The 17,020-nt window shown below is 40.0% G+C and overlaps 1 protein-coding gene across 1 annotated transcript in view; it reads left to right on the forward strand.

Annotated features, from left to right (window-relative positions):
- Nucleotides 1–17,020, forward strand: part of LOC143419628 (cadherin-13-like) — a 176,365-nt gene that overhangs the window by 105,227 nt on the left and 54,118 nt on the right. Inside the window, exon 2 of the mRNA XM_076887032.1 lies at nt 8,419–8,539. Coding sequence (XP_076743147.1) covers nt 8,419–8,539 — 121 coding nt within the window. The remainder of the gene's footprint in view (nt 1–8,418; nt 8,540–17,020) is intronic.

Here is a 17,020-nt window from a genome sequence, read left to right on the forward strand (position 1 = left end):
TTTGAGGTTTACACAGCTACATTCTCACCTGAAAATATGTTAAACGTTTATTTTGTGACCCAGAAAGAATAATAAGAGTAAAGTTAAAACTAACTAGCTGCCGCCATTGTTGGAAACTGAGCTGGGCCGCGCTATGAATTCTGGGACACAGCTTCTTCTTCTTCGGGGTTTAACGGCAGCTGGCATCCTTGTACATGCAGTGCTGCCATCTTCTGTTTCAGTCCGTTATTACACTCTTAAATCCTGCTACTTATTCCTGCGGCTTTTGGATCTTACAAAGCTTCAAACGACGCGTCGACTATTAAATCAGTCGTCGACGATTTTGATAGTCGACTAATCGTGGCAGCTCTTATGTGTACAAACCCATCCAGCCCCAATTTTTTTCTTCGCAATTTTATTATTTTGTCCTCATTTAAAATGTAATAAGGCTTTTATGAGCTCTACAAACATGACTTCCAACCACCAGAAAACATTTCTTTGAGACGTACGACAACTTTTTAAACATAATTATTTATTTATTAGGAAAAGGTTCGTCAAAAGTGGAGTTTAAAAAAAAGGAACAGAAAAAAATCTCTTTTGTGGATTTTCTGGTTTTACGACTGATTAATGTTGAGCTGCATAAAAGTCGTTTAATAACTGCATTGTTAGTATAAATACAGAGAATTTGTATTTGTTCAGATGCATAAACACGTCTAACAGACAGTATTCAAGTCTCACCAATAACAGAACCAACAACAAAAGTGAGCATAGTGTTGTTGCTGGTGATGATATTTTATTCTATTTTTTCCAACATTTGGTATTTCACCCATTTTGGATGAATGAAGGTATCTCCTTGAAAGTAGATTACATTGATCTTGGACACATTTATCAAAAGTTGTCCTGCAGGTTTTCAGTGATTGCTCAAACTTCTACTTTATATTACTCCAGATGTGTGCTGGTTTCAGATTAGGTTCCACGTTTTCTTTTCTTATCTTTTCTTTTCTCGTTGGAAAACATAATTGACTTGGTTAATTAAATGTCTATTAATACTTTTCATTCTTTTTCAGATATTAAACCAGTGATATGTTCATTAATAATGTAATTTGTTGATAATATAGTGTAGAGGCTCTATATATTATTTGCGTTTCACTTTTTATTTGCTTTTGAGTTTCACTAGTTGTTTGGTTAGGTTTAGAAATCCATAATGTTCTTGTGTCTTAGTATTATTTTAATCTTTTTTGCTATTAATATTAATAATAATTATGATATGTTATAATATTCCCGTGTCTATTGGTGGTGGTTCGCACCGTCCCCTCACCTCAGCTCTCGGTTTGCTGGAGCTTTTCTATGTGAAGTTTGGCATGTTCTCTGCATACCTCTGTGGCCTCTTTGGCTTCTTCCTTCACCTCACACACTTGCATGTTGTTGATCCTAAATTGCCCGTGAATGTGAGCATAAAAGGTCGTCTCTCTACGTTAACCCTCAAAACACTGGCGCCCGGTGCAGGGTGTACCCCGCGTCTGAGCTTGTGACAGCTTGGACAGGCTGCAGCTCAAATGCACGGATAGATGGGAATTAGTTTTTTCTTCTCCTTCTTTCTTTTTTAAATTATAAGACCAAAAGAAATAAGATGAAACAGTGAATAATTTAACATTTAGCAAAATGAGTTTTGAGGTCAGAGTTTTTTCTTTTGTTTTGTTTGAATGAGATCTGATCATCTTTCTTTTTTGGCTGAATCAGTATTGAAGAGTAAAGCACAGTCATAAGTGATACAGCAAGCTGAAAATAGAATTTTATTAGATCCCAATGATCCTGCTGTCTGACACTTACCATTTGCATGACTTGTTTACTCCACTCCTCTCTCTCATGTTGTCCACATATCCTGCTAAATGCTTTCTGATCTATTTATCTCCTTGGCTCTGTGTCCATCATCTTATTAAACTGTTACATAATACACAATTTTCAGTTGCTTGACCAAGATAATTGTTCCGGCCGAAGAGGTATTTTCATAGAGCCGAGGCTCTTTGTTCCCTAAGACCAGACCATAGCAACCCCTCTGTGTAGCACTCTGGCAAACACATACAGAGCCAGTTACTGCTGAACAGTGAGAGCCTGAAAGAAACATCAAAACGAAACGAGGGACCCGGCATAAAAACAAACAAACGAAAAATAATTACTTTCATTGAACCCAACAGATAAAAATACTGTGAAGTTGAGGAATCATTTAATAGTTTTTCTATATGTGCATTTATATTTTCATCATGTCTGTGTTGGCGCACACAGGCAGGAGCTTCACTAAACTTCATTGTCGAGAACATTTGAGCAAAGAATTAGGTCAGATATCCACGTCCCCCTAATTCTAACTAATTCAATTTTGCACTTGTATAACAAAACAATAACCAGAGGATTTTCATACCATTAAACCATTTTTTAAATCTACCAAGTTCAGTCTCTCATATATGTAAAATAAGAACCAACAAGCGAGCTTAAACACACATAAAAACAGCTCAGACAAACAATAAAAGGTGTATGTACACACACACAACATCTCACCGAAATCTTTTATCTCCACACAATCTCTGCATAACTTTGAAAGAGATTTTTAGCTGATACTCTCATCAAAAAGACTTATTAGGAAAAAGACTGACATTGACGATAATACCTCTCAGCTGGCTGATACGACCTTCACTGATCCAGTAGACCTAAATGGATTCCTGATGGAGGGTAGTGGCTGACAATAACACCTGCCTGTTTCTACCGCCACTCCCATTAACTCTGTGTTGCCTTAATACTGTGGTTCAGCACTGGAGCTGGATTGTAATATTTTCCCCTTAATGGACGTTGAAATGAGTGTTCATGATGTGCGTTGATGGAGGTGTGTGGTGTATATCCATGTTTTCCTGCCATGCCAACATGACTTGCAGCCTACTTAGTCAGCATGCTTGAGTTTAGGGACAAACGGTGTCAGGACAGAATAAATTAATATTTTGACAAGCAAGGAAAACAATTCAATTCAGTTTTATTTACAGTATATCACGTGTAAATCACAACAACAGTCACTTCAAGGCGCTTTATATTGTAAGGTAAAGACCCCACAATTATACAGCAAGCACTTTGGTGACAGTGGGAAGGAAAAACTCCCTTTTAACAGGAAGAAACCTCCAACAGAACCAGGCTCAGGGAGGGGCGGGGCCATCTGCTGTGACCGGTTAGGATGGGGAATAAAGACAGGACAAGGACAAAGACACGCTTTGGGCGCGCCTTCCCGGGGTGTGGTGATCAGAGAGGTGGGAAGTAACAAAGTACAAATACTACGTTACTGTACCAAGGTTGAATTTTCAGGTATCTGTACTATACTTTATTAGTAAAGTCAAGAGTATTTAATTTTCTACTTTTACTTCTACAGTTTACACAATTATCTGTACTTTCTACACTTTCCTTACATTTTCATAACAGTCTCGTTACTCTCGATTCACCTGTATCGTTTGTAGCATTTACAATTTCAAATGTAACATTTCTATTAATTCAAGAAACATCAGCAAACATACAAACTGTTCATGTGCAGTGTGTTGCAGTGTGTTGCTGGCTAAAGGTACAGCTGCTGTATTTGTAGGGAGAGAAAGGAATGTGGGATAAGTTCACTCAGAGATGGAGAAAGATATAAGACAGGCAGCACAGGAACGGGGAAACAGGTTATACCTAAAGGTAAGGTCAGTCATACTTGATACACTGCAGATCCAAAAATGACTTTGTCAGGATAAACAGATTCGCCTGCAAAACTGTGTTTGACTGGTGCACAGCAGCTGTGGTGTTCATGGTCACTGTCAGGTTACCTTAAGTATAGGAGATAATCTGCATTGAGTTGATGATGCTTAGATTAATTTCCTGAATTCCACTCTTATACCAACTGTATACAGTGTAGTATAAAGACAACACAGAGTGGGCTGTCATTGTCATTGTAGGACATAGAAATCAGCCAGGACAGCTCATGAAACATCTGCTGACATCTTGTTGAATTCAGTTCTGTAAATCCACAAAGAGCAGCAGGTCAGCTGATCACAGCCTGCACTGGTGCTCACATTAGTGATTATCACAGGTTGTGATTCTGTTTCCAACACCAAGCCACTACAACTGATCTTAGGGTTCCCCAACCTGCTGAATCCCACTTCTTGGCTGTCCTCATTAGAGATGGGCAGTAACGCGTTACTGTAATCCGATTACTTTTTTCAAGTGATAATGGATTAGATTTATATAGCCTATTCATTCACTCTCACATTCACACACTGGTGGAGGCAGCTACAGTTGTAGCCACAGCTGCCCTGGGGCAGACTGACAGAGGCGAGGCTGCCATATCACGCCATCGGCCCCTCTGGCCAACACCAGTAGGTGAAGTGTCTTGCCCAAGGACACAACGACCAGGACAGAGAGCCCGGGGATCGAACCGGCGACCTTCCGGTTACAGATGCGATTCCCACCCACTCGTGTGTGGGGCGAGCCATGGTCTCCCCACACACGAGTAAAGTAAGGGATTACTATCGCAAAAATGGTAATTAGATTACTGTTACTTTCCCGTAGGAACGCTGCGTTACTGCGTTACTAAAACCGTGATCTTTTGCGAGAATGTCTCATGACAGTGACGTAAGCGAGTGCGACGTTCGTGACAACAGCTGTGTGCAGATCAACAATGGATCATATATCAGTGCGGAGAGAGTATGAGCGTGCAGCGTTTAAAGCGTGGAAGTACTGACCTTACTTTGAGTTTGATTCCATAAAAAGTGACAAAAACATTAGTGTCCGCTGTGCGTGGGAAGAAAACTTCTTTTTACAGCGAAAAAACCCCTAAACTTCCAACAAGCACCGAGTAGCTACGACGTAATGGGAAACTCACAGAGAAACTCGCGGATTCTTCCACTGACCGCGGCACACCTGCACCAGGGTAACCCTCCGCCTACCCCACTCCTGCTTTACAGGTGAAAATAGAGCAACAGGACCGCTGAGTCTTTGACTTTATTTATTTTCTGCTGTGTTTTACTTGCATCTATTTGAAAGACTGAGTGTAAACACAAAAATATTTTATTTTATGAGCTGGAATGTGCAGAAAATAGGTTTAAATGTTAAACTAATTTCTTCCAGTCAGAGAATGTTGCATATAATAAAATTTTTGCTTGATGCATAAAGTTAAAAGATTAAAACTAATAAAACAAGTTTTAAAAAGAGACTTTTCCATTTGATTACATTTTGTATGATGGATTATGCAGAAAAAGTAGAATTGGGCTGAAAGATCTATCGCTTTATCACCTATTCAGGTTGTAAATTGTGTTTTTAAAAAGTAACTAATTACTTTTGAAAATAAGTAATCAATAAAGTAATGGGATTACTTTTTGGGGGAAGTAATAAGTAATTAGTTACTGATTATTTTTTTCAAGTAACTTGACCAACACTGGTCCTCATGTTTGTGTTTGGGTGGTGAAGGCAAATTGTAGACAACTAAATACAGTTAAATTAAATTTCTTTCACTTGTGTCCTACATAACAGATTCAAACATTCATTAGAATTTCATTCAAATAACATTTGTATTCTCGTGTACTTATAATATTATATTATTATATTGATATAGCAAAAGGTTTAGTTGTCTTTGCATAGAAATATCTGGTAGAATTTCTCTTTGAGGTGTTACTTTTCCTTTCTTAGTCTGAGTACATTTCAGAGACTGTACTTTTTTCTTTTACTTCAGTAAAGAAGTAGATTCAGTACTTCAGGTGTTACTGGAGTATTTTGTTAAAAACCACAGATATCTGTACTTCTACTTAAGTAAAGAATACCGTTACTTTGGCCACCTTTGGTGTACGCAAGACCTCTATGGCCTTATGGTGGACAAAGCTTGTTTACCATGAGGCTGGATCTTGATACACGATTACAGCACAGCTTTGTGTCTTTTAAGTAAATAAAATAAATATTTGAGTATGAAATGTTGTTTGTATTTTAAAACAATGATGCAAAAAGATATAAAATAGAAGAAATAAGACAATAAAGCAACTAAAACAACAACTTTGGGTCAATGTTGTGTCTTTCGTTGAACATTACATACTACATAATGGTCCATTTTGCAGGTTAGACTGTGCCAATAATTTTGATAACATGTGTCATAAAGTCAGCAAACAATTATTTTCACTGGTGAAGTCGGGTTTCCTTAATCAAGATGCACAAATGAACCTGTAGATCTAAATCAGCAGATGTAGCTCACCTGTAAGTGTAAATGTGAATGTGCTGTATATGGTTATTTGTGAATGACCGGCTATTTCTATTTGTCAATCCTCTTGCTTAATAGGTGGCAGGTAAGTATAATGTTAGTATAATGACAGAGTCACAGAGATTAAACTTTGTGTTTGTGCAGGAAAAAAGTGTTAATTGACTCTGTAGCACAATAAAATTTCACATTAGAGGAAATAAAATATTGTGACTGCTGCATTTGCATAAAATCACCTCCCTTAATTTACGTTCAGTATGTAGACATACCCTGAGTTTTTCTATTAGTGGGTGACTGATCTCTTCATCTCTCGGCTGCTTCTTTACGCTGTCACACAAACTATTTCTGAAAATATAACACTACACAGTTTTGTAAACCTGTGAAATCATTTGAAGTGATATATTGATCAACCTTCAGTTTCAAAGTTGCTGTAACTGTAGTATATCTATGAAACTAATGCAGTTCTTCTTCTTTGGTAGTTTTAAAAAAATGTTATCAGAGATACAATCCAGAAAGACAGAGCCGTGAAATTATTTATTTCTTATTCTCAGTAAAAACACGAGGCTTTTAAGAATAGTAGAGTCTGTGACGTTTATGGTAAATGTTGTATTGCACTTTATGTTTATGAACTCGTTGTCATCCTTAAAGATGCAGGGCACCAGGAAACCATTGGAAAATCATTATAATCACTCTATGAAATCAGAAATTGTTCCCCACAATATTTTCTTAGCATTAGCTTCAACTGGTTCACACATATTAATCACCTTGGATGGTTGCTGGCTTATAACTCTCTTGTACACATTCAAGTGGTTATCCAAAGCTGTGAGTCTTTGCTTGGTATCTGTGTGGACAGCTTGTGGTACTTCCAACTTTCTGCAGCTCTGATAGATGACTAGCTTCCCTCTGTGCTGCCTTCATCTTGGCCCCTGATCCTAACATTGTTCCTCGCATCCATTCAATGCATTCAACGCACCTTTTGTTCATCCCCCAGTATGCGGGGATGATGACACCCTGGCTCCACCGTGCTAAAGTATTTGTTGTACCTCATCAGTCTCTTGTAAACTGCCTACAGGGCGAGTGGGATTTTTTTTAATGATACAAAATTTACCTGATATCTTACAAAATGTTTCTAACCTTATTTCTGACAGTGTTGGTGCCACCTTGGATCTTCCACAAAATACTCCATCATGACTTGTTCAAAACAAATAATTCACGCTTATAAAGCTATTTGTTATATATCATAATGACAACACATATTTTTAATGCTGGACATAAAAACTAAAGGTAACAAGAACAATAACCTGAAAGAAAAGGTGTCCTATCATTATCTCTTTAACAGCATATCCTCAATCAATGTGAAGTATTAGTTTTGCTGTGATATGCTCCAGCCTAGAGGATGTTTGGTTTGAACATCCCTTCAGTCATTTTACAGCCTGTTTCCATGGGAACATCCACCCTTTAAACCCCTTTGAAAAACAGGGGCCGAAGTATTTTTTCCACTTTAAATATTTCTTTAACCTGAATGAGGTTTTTTTGCTCTTTTTGAGAAAGACAGTTTATCAGTAAAAAGTCAAGGAGGGTAGTTTTAAATTTAAATTGTAAAGCAGCACATTGAGAAAAAGACAAAAATCTATGAACACTAAAAATAAAAAAGAAATAAAACCATACTCATGTCTTTACTAACTCCAGTAACACCGATGAGGAGAAAACATCGAATCACACGAAGACTGTCGTTGTTATTTGCTTTAAACTGTAATGTAAAAGTGCATCACTCTAACACTCTCACCATTATAAGCTGTGCCTGTGTAAATATGCCGTTTCTGAGTAGTACTACTCAGAAAAGGTTTGTTGTAAAAACTAGAAAGGATGTTAGGAAATATGAACGATATGTACGAGGTCTGTGGTCCAAGGACACGTTAGCTGCTAGCATCACACAGCTCGACTCCCGGTGCCTTATGTTTGGGTCAGAGGTGAAACTGTGGGGGGGGAAATGCCAGGAGAATTCCTACAGTGTTAGAATTGCTGCTTTTTCTTTGCCATGGATTATTTATGTATCTGCTTTATGCTTTTGCTGTTTATTTTGGGGAATTGCATCTTTAAAAATGTGTTTCTGTTATTCCAGCTTTGGTCCTCTGGTCTGAACCATGTGCTTATCTGTAATATTCTGACTGTTGGTGTTTTCTGTGTTGCAGGTTTCCCATGTGGGTGGCCAAGGGGATGGTGGCCACGAGGGCTGTGTGCCTGGCTTCCAGGTCAAAAAGTACCAGGTGATGTACAGAGGTCCTTTCCAAAAAGGACAACGCCTTCTTCAAGGTCAGTAAATTGGTTAAAATCTCTATATCCACACCACAATTCAACATCCAGTTGTACCGACACAAATATCCTTTCCTTCATCTGTCTGGGTTTTGAGGATTTGAACAGCAGCATATCACGGGGCTCTAGGCAGCAGGTTCCTACCAGGTCAAGGTGGAATTATGTGTGTGTGCATGTTCATTAAAATTCCTTTGATTATAAACATGGGGTAAAACGGGTTGCTTCTTTGCACCACAGTGATAACAACATCATTTTTGTCTGCAAATGAATTATTCTCCTTTTTTGAATGATATTTACAAAAGTATTTTCCCTCTTTGTTCCTCCCCCGAAGACAGCTTTGAGCTGCTTAGTTAACTGTGTGTGCTGTGTGCTCATATGCAAGCGTGTTTGCTGGAGCTTTTGAGTCCCAGTTCAACGGTTACATGCTCGAGTTGACTTAGCTTTCTGCAAAGCTCCGGTCCCTAACACACTCTGACTTGCATTTTCCTCTGTATGCAGAAAATTGTGTTTGATCTCAGCAGGTTTAAAATCAAAACCTTTAAGATTTAAGAGTTCGAAGAGTTCACAGCTGACGAGTCCATGTCACGGAGGCTTAGTTCTGTCTCTGAGCCACTTGTGAGTCAGTCTTGTCGCTCCTAAGTTAATGCAGTGACCAGTTAGTTTCCCCACAGCCTCCTGCACACATCCAATCTCAACTCCATATTGCAACCACAACTTATCGGTCCATTTTGCTCCTTTGGGGCACTCTGGCAATGCCCATCTACACAACTTCACTTGGTCTCTACAGAGATCAGCAATAATGTCAGCTGGCTAGCAGTCTGCTCCTTTGGGCTTGTGAGTTATGGCGTCTTACCACAGAAATCGACAAGGTGAAGTCAGCTAGCGGTAGTTTTATTGCAAAGCTGAGTTTCTACCAATTTATTTGCTTAATAATTCATTTTTCCTCTCATTTGTTATTTTATTTATACAACATGATGAAATACAAATGAAATATGTAAATTGAAATGGGAATAATTTATGGCGTCTTATTCACTCTGTCATTTATTGTGGAACTTGTTTTCATTCCCCTCTCATTATTCAACCTCTTCTTTATTTATTTAATCATCCCCACGATTCTTCTCCGCACTGAGAAGCTACACCAGCAGAATGTAATCACCTGCCTGTCTGACATGCGCATATTGTGTTGCATCCATATACACAGCAGTAACAGGCTTCTTTTGAGCTCACAGTGCTTTTAGTGCTTGTCGAGTTTCTTTGTGTGGCATTCACCTGATGGACAGCTTTTCCAATTGAAAATACATACTTTCCTGCCTATACAGCAAAATATGACAAATCTAAGAATTTCTCCTTCAATCTTCTTTCTTCTTTTTCAGCTTTATTGTATTTGATTTGGTCAGCCAGCGAGGCACTTTGTCATCTGGAGGTTCAGCGGTGCGTGTAGTAGGAGACAGAACGCAGTTCTGCTTTAGTGCTCTGCTCTGGGACAACACAGTGGTTCCATTACCTTGAATATGCTCCTGTCAGCAGAAACACCTCTCACCATTGGGGGGTGGGGGGTCCCACTGCTCACAGAAGTATAGGCATGCTACTGGCCACACACGTACATGCATATAAAAGTGTGGGTTCAGGCTTGTTGTGCATTTGTTACAAAGAAAACCTGAGATGCATGCTGTGATTGCCTGTTTGCTCATAGCCGTTCAACAGAAATCTTCTACTCTAAATACTTGTTTGATCATTTCAAATGTTTCTTAAAGATTTAATCGCTTTTACAAACGCTGCACTTCAATAGCTGCTAAAACTGAATAGCTGCGAAAAGACCAGACGAATATGTGAAATATAGAAACCTAGAAAAAGAAACAGATAGGGGAGGTGACTTCAGCATTCTTTGTTCAACAAAACGCGTGTAATTAGTATTGACTGTGTCGTTACGTTAGTGAAAGCTGTGTAACACGTCGCTGAATTGACCAGATGCAAGAATGTTAGATTCATGATGAAAATCAAAGCAGAATAACAGCATGTCGACAATGCGGGTGCATACTTTGCAGCGTGTTTGTGTGATTTCAGAGTAAAATGGAAAACCGTTTGTTAGCATGAAATAAACTCAGTGCTTTACGAGTACATCTCTGAGAGGATCGATGCTATTTTACCTCACTACGATCCATTTTTGTTAAATTTGAACAAACCGTCTGCTGAGTGTGAGCAGGATGTATAAAGAGTGCCAGAGGCTGCAGCCAGGCTCAGTGACACATGCAGATTTATGTAAATGCTGCTCAGCCCAGTGCCACCTGCTGCAGACCTCCCTGTGTAATTACTAGTGGAGGGGCGGTCTGTTAGTGAGAGATACCTGTTGGCGCAGACCTGGGTTCAAGGACATCCATCTCGGCTAATGGGCATTTCTGAGAAACAAATGCATACAGAAATACAGTAACGGCGACTCTTTCTCTATCTTTCCAGCTCTCGGTGGCTTTGCTGGTGCTTTGTTTATTACGCCATCACCGCTGCCTCGTAATTCCGCTCTACCTCTAGCTTTTACTCCAAGCCTAGTTTTATTGCACCTTTTGTTTTTGCTCCTACTCAGCTGGTTATTAAATTTAATATATGTGATAGAAATGTAGGCACATGGAAATGTGAAAATTATGACTGGAAAAAAAACCTGCTTATGACATTATAAATATTACAATTTTAACATAGTAAAGAGCTTTTAAATTGTTACACTGCATGTGTAGGAAATGCAACCTTGAGGAGAAGCAGTGTGCTCCGTCCTTTCCCTTCAGCTACATGTGATGCAGACACAAACTCATTGTCTGTGTCACGTTTTGTGTAGTGAAACTGTAAAAGCTTCAGCAGCAAACTTCACATCCCCGAATGCAGCAACTATGATCTGAAGGAGAAAAATAATCTGCTTTTCTAGACTGAATTAACCTCGTGCAGCCTACAGCTCATTTTAAAAACCGTTCTGAACATCGACGTACCCTGAATGTTCTGAACAAAGAAGAAATTCATTTAAAAATATAAAAGCTTTAATAGAAAAGCCTGAAAACTGCATTTAACAAGGAGCTGAGTTTATTAACGTAAAAGATGTTCGAGTCAGTGAGAAAGTCCTGCTATCTATCAAACAGCTGTTTCCACTGAAATTGATCCATCACTTTAAATTTCATCTCTTTAATTTTGTGTAGTTTTACTGCAGCCACCACAACATCCATGAAACGGGCACTAAAGGTCGTTCACTCTGGCCTGGATCAGTTGATGAGTTTGTGAATGTTTCCCATCAGTTTGGTTTTTCACACAGAGAAAAATCCAAAATGCATCACTACAAACCATCATTTAAGGAGCTCAGGAAGAAAAGTGTCTGGACCTCTTTAAGATGCTTGAAAACCTCTCATTCAAGAAGCTTCTTCAGTTCTAAGGTCAAACGGAGGGTCCCAGATTTAAGCAGTATGGGAGTGTCCCCCAAGAGGGACAAGGACCCCCACTGATCTTAAACTGAAGAAGCTTCTCGGATGAGAGGTGAAACGACTTCAAGCAACTTAAAGAAGTCCAGATGCTTTTCTTTCCAAGCTCCTTAGACTACGATGACCTGGATAACGGAGAACCTTCACAGGCATACAAACCACGTCAGGTTATGGAGCCCCTTTATTGGCCAGATGGAGCAACAAGCGTAAATACAGGAAGAAGGTGCCGTGTTCGGCACTACTGGAGAACACAGATCATTTACATTCATTTCACAGCTAATTGGTAACTCGTACAGACCTTTGCACATCTGTAGCACCTGCCACATTAAGAATACAAACCATACGCAGCTTAGGAAGTAATCATGTTCACACCACAAACAAATATCCTTTAGAGTTTTTCTGGAAACGCACCAGGAACGCCTCCTCAAAGGGTCTCAGTGCAGTCATTTTGGTCTGGACCCTCATCTGCGCACAAACGAACTGCACCAAAGGGGAAAGAGTTCAATATGAATGGACTAAACACCACAGGTGTGAAAACACCCCAAATCTAATTACACTGCAACTGAAAACTGAACATAACATATAAGGAACAAAAAGCTTTTCACACTTCCAGCAAGAAAATATTATGTAGATGAACAGAATACAAGCTGTTTGCTGAATAGCCCACGGCCTTGGATTGAAGGAGGAATTTGAAAGTGGATGTCACCCTTATTTGTTTTACAGCAAGAACTGGCAGATTTTGTTTGAGTGTTTCAAATAGCAGTGTTTGTCAGAGGGCTGAGATGCATTAGTTCTGTGGTGAAAGAAAGATTAGACGTCCTCTTCTGAAAAGTTTCAGTTTGTTCTCTCAGTGGTTTATGAGACGGCGCTGACAAACAGAAACTGTGCTATGTCTCGCCTTATTTTGCACACGTTTGTTTCGTCACTGCCCTACAGTGTTGGTCAAGTTACTTGAAAAAAGTAATCAGTAACTAATTACTGATTACTTCCCCAAAAAAGTAATCCCGTTACTTTACTGATTACTTATTTTCAAAAGTAATTAATTACTTAGTTACTTAGTTACTTTTTAAAAACACGATTTACAACCTGAAGAGGTGATAAAGTGATAGATCTTTCAGCCCAATTCTACTTTTTCTGCATAATCCATCATACAAAATGTAATCAAATGGAAAAGTCTCTTTTTTAAACTTGTTTTATTAGTTTTAATCTTTTAACTTTATGCATCAAGCAAAAATTTAATTATATGCAACATTCTCTGACTGGAAGAAATTAGTTTAACATTTAAACCTATTTTCTGCACATTCCAGCTCATAAAATAAAATATTTGTGTGTTTACACTCAGTCTTTCAAATAGATGCAAGTAAAACACAGCAGAAAATAAATAAAGTCAAAGACTCAGCGGTCCTGTTGCTCTATTTTCACCTGTAAAGCAGGAGTGGGGCAGGCGGAGGTTTACCCTGGTGCAGGTGTGCCGCGGTCAGTGGAAGAATCCGCGAGTTTCTCTGTGAGTTTCCCATCACGTCGTAGCTACTCGGTGCTTGTTGGAAGTTTAGGGGTTTTTTCGCTGTAAAAAGAAGTTTTCTTCCCACGCACAGCGGACACTAATGTTTTTGTCACTTTTTATGGAATCAAACTCAAAGTAAGGTCAGTACTTCCACGCTTTAAACGCTGCACGCTCATACTCTCTCCTGCACTCGATATATGATCCATTGTTGATCTGCACACAGCTGTTGTCACGAACGTCGCACTCGCTTACGTCACTGTCGTGAGACATTCTCAAATCAGTTTTAGTAACGCAGCGTTCCTACAGGAAAGTAACAGTAATCTAATTACCGTTTTTGCAATAGTAATCCCTTACTTTACTCGTTACCTGAAAAAACAAGTAACGCGTTACTGCCCATCTCTGCTGCCCTACGAGGCGGCGCTAAAGTCCGTGTAGTTTGCTGTCACCACCTTGCAGGCAGAGCATCACTGAGCCCGTTACTGTGTAAAAATAAAGGACTTCATGAGCAGTTATAGCCATGAGGCATCATAGGAAGACATGACATACTGATAACGTGCAAACTTTAGGAGGAAATATGGTGTGGGTTTTATGGGGTACCCAGAGTTGAGTGCACGCCATGTGGACGGCTGATAAAATATGGAGAAAAATGTAGAAAGCCACCTTATCTGTTTCCTGCAGAGCAAACCATAGCTCTGTAAAGGCTTTCCACAATCCCACCCCCAATCCCATGTGATTCCTAAAAACATGGCAGCTTTTTGCATAGCATTACTCATGCTCCTTAACTAAGCATTTCTGAAGAAATTACCTCAGGGAGGGTGGTCTTCTTCAGGCTTGGCATTGCTCGCCATAAGCCTTCCACTTCATGTTCAGATACAGTCTTTGGAGCTCTCCTGGCTGGCACAGGCCTCGAGGCACATTAACTGCATTGAGCTCTGAAGATTTCTTCACCGGCACAATTCGTGTCTCTTTTGCCTGTATTCCCTTCGACTTTATCAATGAGGCAATTTAAAAGTACTTGAATTCTTATATAGCCTAGCAGTTTTAGATAAACTGGACAAATGGAACAGCTCGCTCATCTGTTTTGTGTTTGCTTCACTTCTGCTCGGCTCTGCTGTCCAAGTTCAGATGATAAAGTTTGCCGTCCTTCTTTCTCAGGGCTCGAGATGTTGTCTGTGGAATTTGTTTCGCTGCAAACCACAGACACAAGAACACAAAGACATTTATCTGTGATCAAGTAGTCCATCATGTTGCACATGAAAGATGAACTTTATCATTCATTTTCTGGTTTATTTAGTTCATATTTTTACTTCCGCAGCCACGGTTAAAAATATTGCTTTTCCACTGCTTGCAAATATTCACAATGTGACCGAGTAGCTCGTTATTTACCACTGTTACTTTAGACAAAAAGCCATCAAGCTGTCTCCAGTGAAAGAGGAATAACAGAAATGCAATGAGTGTATTTATAGTGAAAGCATATTTTAATCCTGAGCTTATTTGTATTCCACAGCAAAATGCCGCTGGGCTCATAGCCAAATGTTTTTCTCTTGGTGTGTGCATGAAGTAAAGCAAATACCTTATTAAGAAGATGCCCTGTAAGGAGTCGGTGCGCGGCTATAAGCAGCCTACCTTTTCTTTGGAATAAAACAGCTGTGCCCCTCACGTTCTTGTGCTACTTACTAATTTTGGCAGCCCTGCTCTGCACCACTCTCAAACCACTGTCACCCTGACCGATGTTACCCCAGTCACCCACCCGCTGTGCACCCACTCTGTCAACCAGAGACTGGGAATGCAGGGATTGATGTTTCTACTTACTATGTGCTGCATGGCAAGGTGCATATCCGGATCATGCCACTCTCTTGCCTGTAATGGCGCAGCATTAATCACTCACTGTATCCAGAGTTACCAGGACCTGCAGCTTCTTTTCCGGTGTATTTTTAATTTGACCATAAATCAAGGTGTGCTTTTGACAAATGACTGTAATTACAGGAAAGGCCATTACTGGCATGTGTATGCACGTCTGCGTGTGTGGAGTGAGTGTGTGGGTGGATGTTTCACAAACATGTTTGTGCATTTGAGGATCGTATGTACAACATGTGAACTGTGGGTTTAACAGCTGACATTGTTCATGAAAAACAGACTGACCTGGCTCACAGTTCTTCCTTATATGGGTCAACTTGTGACTGGAGGCTTCTTTTAGCTTAGGAGCTGGCGGTGAATGTATTTGCAGGAACAGGCGAGTGAATGCTGGAGGTTTTAGAGAAGCGATAGATCAAAAGGTGAAGCTCAAGTTACAGCAGCTTTTTTTATGGCACATCACAAGTCATCAAGGAAAATGTCTTCTTGACATTTTCAGACTCCATTTGTAGGCAGGAAGGTACAAGGTGATATCTGTAGCAGTATTACTTAATATAATAATGTGGTTATTATAATAATATAATATCATGTAAAAGGGTCCATCCATAGACTATAAACTGTATGGATGTATCCACCATGGGGTCGCCTGATGGTTTGGGAACTGTTGTTTTGATGCCTTTAGCTGGAATGATTGTTGTGGACATTTAGGGTGTCCTGGGTCGGCCCCGGGGCCTCCTCCGGTCGGACATGCCTGGAACACCTCACCCAGAAGTCCCCCTTCAGAAGAAGCTCATTTCCACTGCTTGTATCCGCGATCTTGTTCTTTCAGTCACTACACACAGCTCGTGACCATAGGTGAGGGTAGGGATGTAGATCGACCGGTAAATTGAGAGCTTCGCGTTAACACTCAGCTCTCTCTAGGCCTCTCTGCAAATTGCTACCTTATTGTGGTGGAGGGGTTAGTGTGTCCCAGGGATCCCAGGTGCTATGTTGTCCAGGGGCTTTTGCCCCCTGGTAGGCCATGGCAAATTGGTCCTGGGTGAAGAACCAGATAAAGAGCAATTCAGAAGATCCCTATGAGGAAAACATCAAAGGAATAGTTCACCCTGCCCGGGATAGGGCTACAAGCCGGGGAGCTTGCCCAAGGGCGAGCGTCTGGTGGCCAGGCCTTAGTCCATCGGGCACAGCCTGAAAAAGGGAAATGGGTTTTAGCATAGCAGGTTGTCATTGAGACTAGATATATTAGTAAAACTATTTTACTAAAATGTAATCAATGTTGTTCACTTTCACTAAGAATGTTATATGATGACATTAGTGACTGATTATATGCACAGTGCTGTTGTCCTGATTTGGATGAGAGATGAGATGAGAGGTGAAACGTCTTCAAGCAACTTAAAGAAGTCCAGACGCTTTTCTTTCCAAGCTCCTTACACTCAAAAAAGTATGCTCCAAACTGAGCAGGAGAATTTGCAAAGATTTGTGCCTCAACACTGTGGCCAGCCTGTTTCAACACATCTCTCCACAACTCGTAGAGTAGCAGTCACGGTAGTAGACAAGTCCACCACTTCCATGGTTGGGATTCGGTCTCTGGCCCTGTCTGACTACAGCCTTGCTTACTGACCCTACATTGTTGCCACAAATGTTACATGTCGATAATGATAAACACTTTAA

This window comes from Maylandia zebra, linkage group LG7 (assembly GCF_041146795.1).
Source record: "Maylandia zebra isolate NMK-2024a linkage group LG7, Mzebra_GT3a, whole genome shotgun sequence".
Lineage (NCBI taxonomy): Eukaryota > Metazoa > Chordata > Actinopteri > Cichliformes > Cichlidae > Maylandia > Maylandia zebra.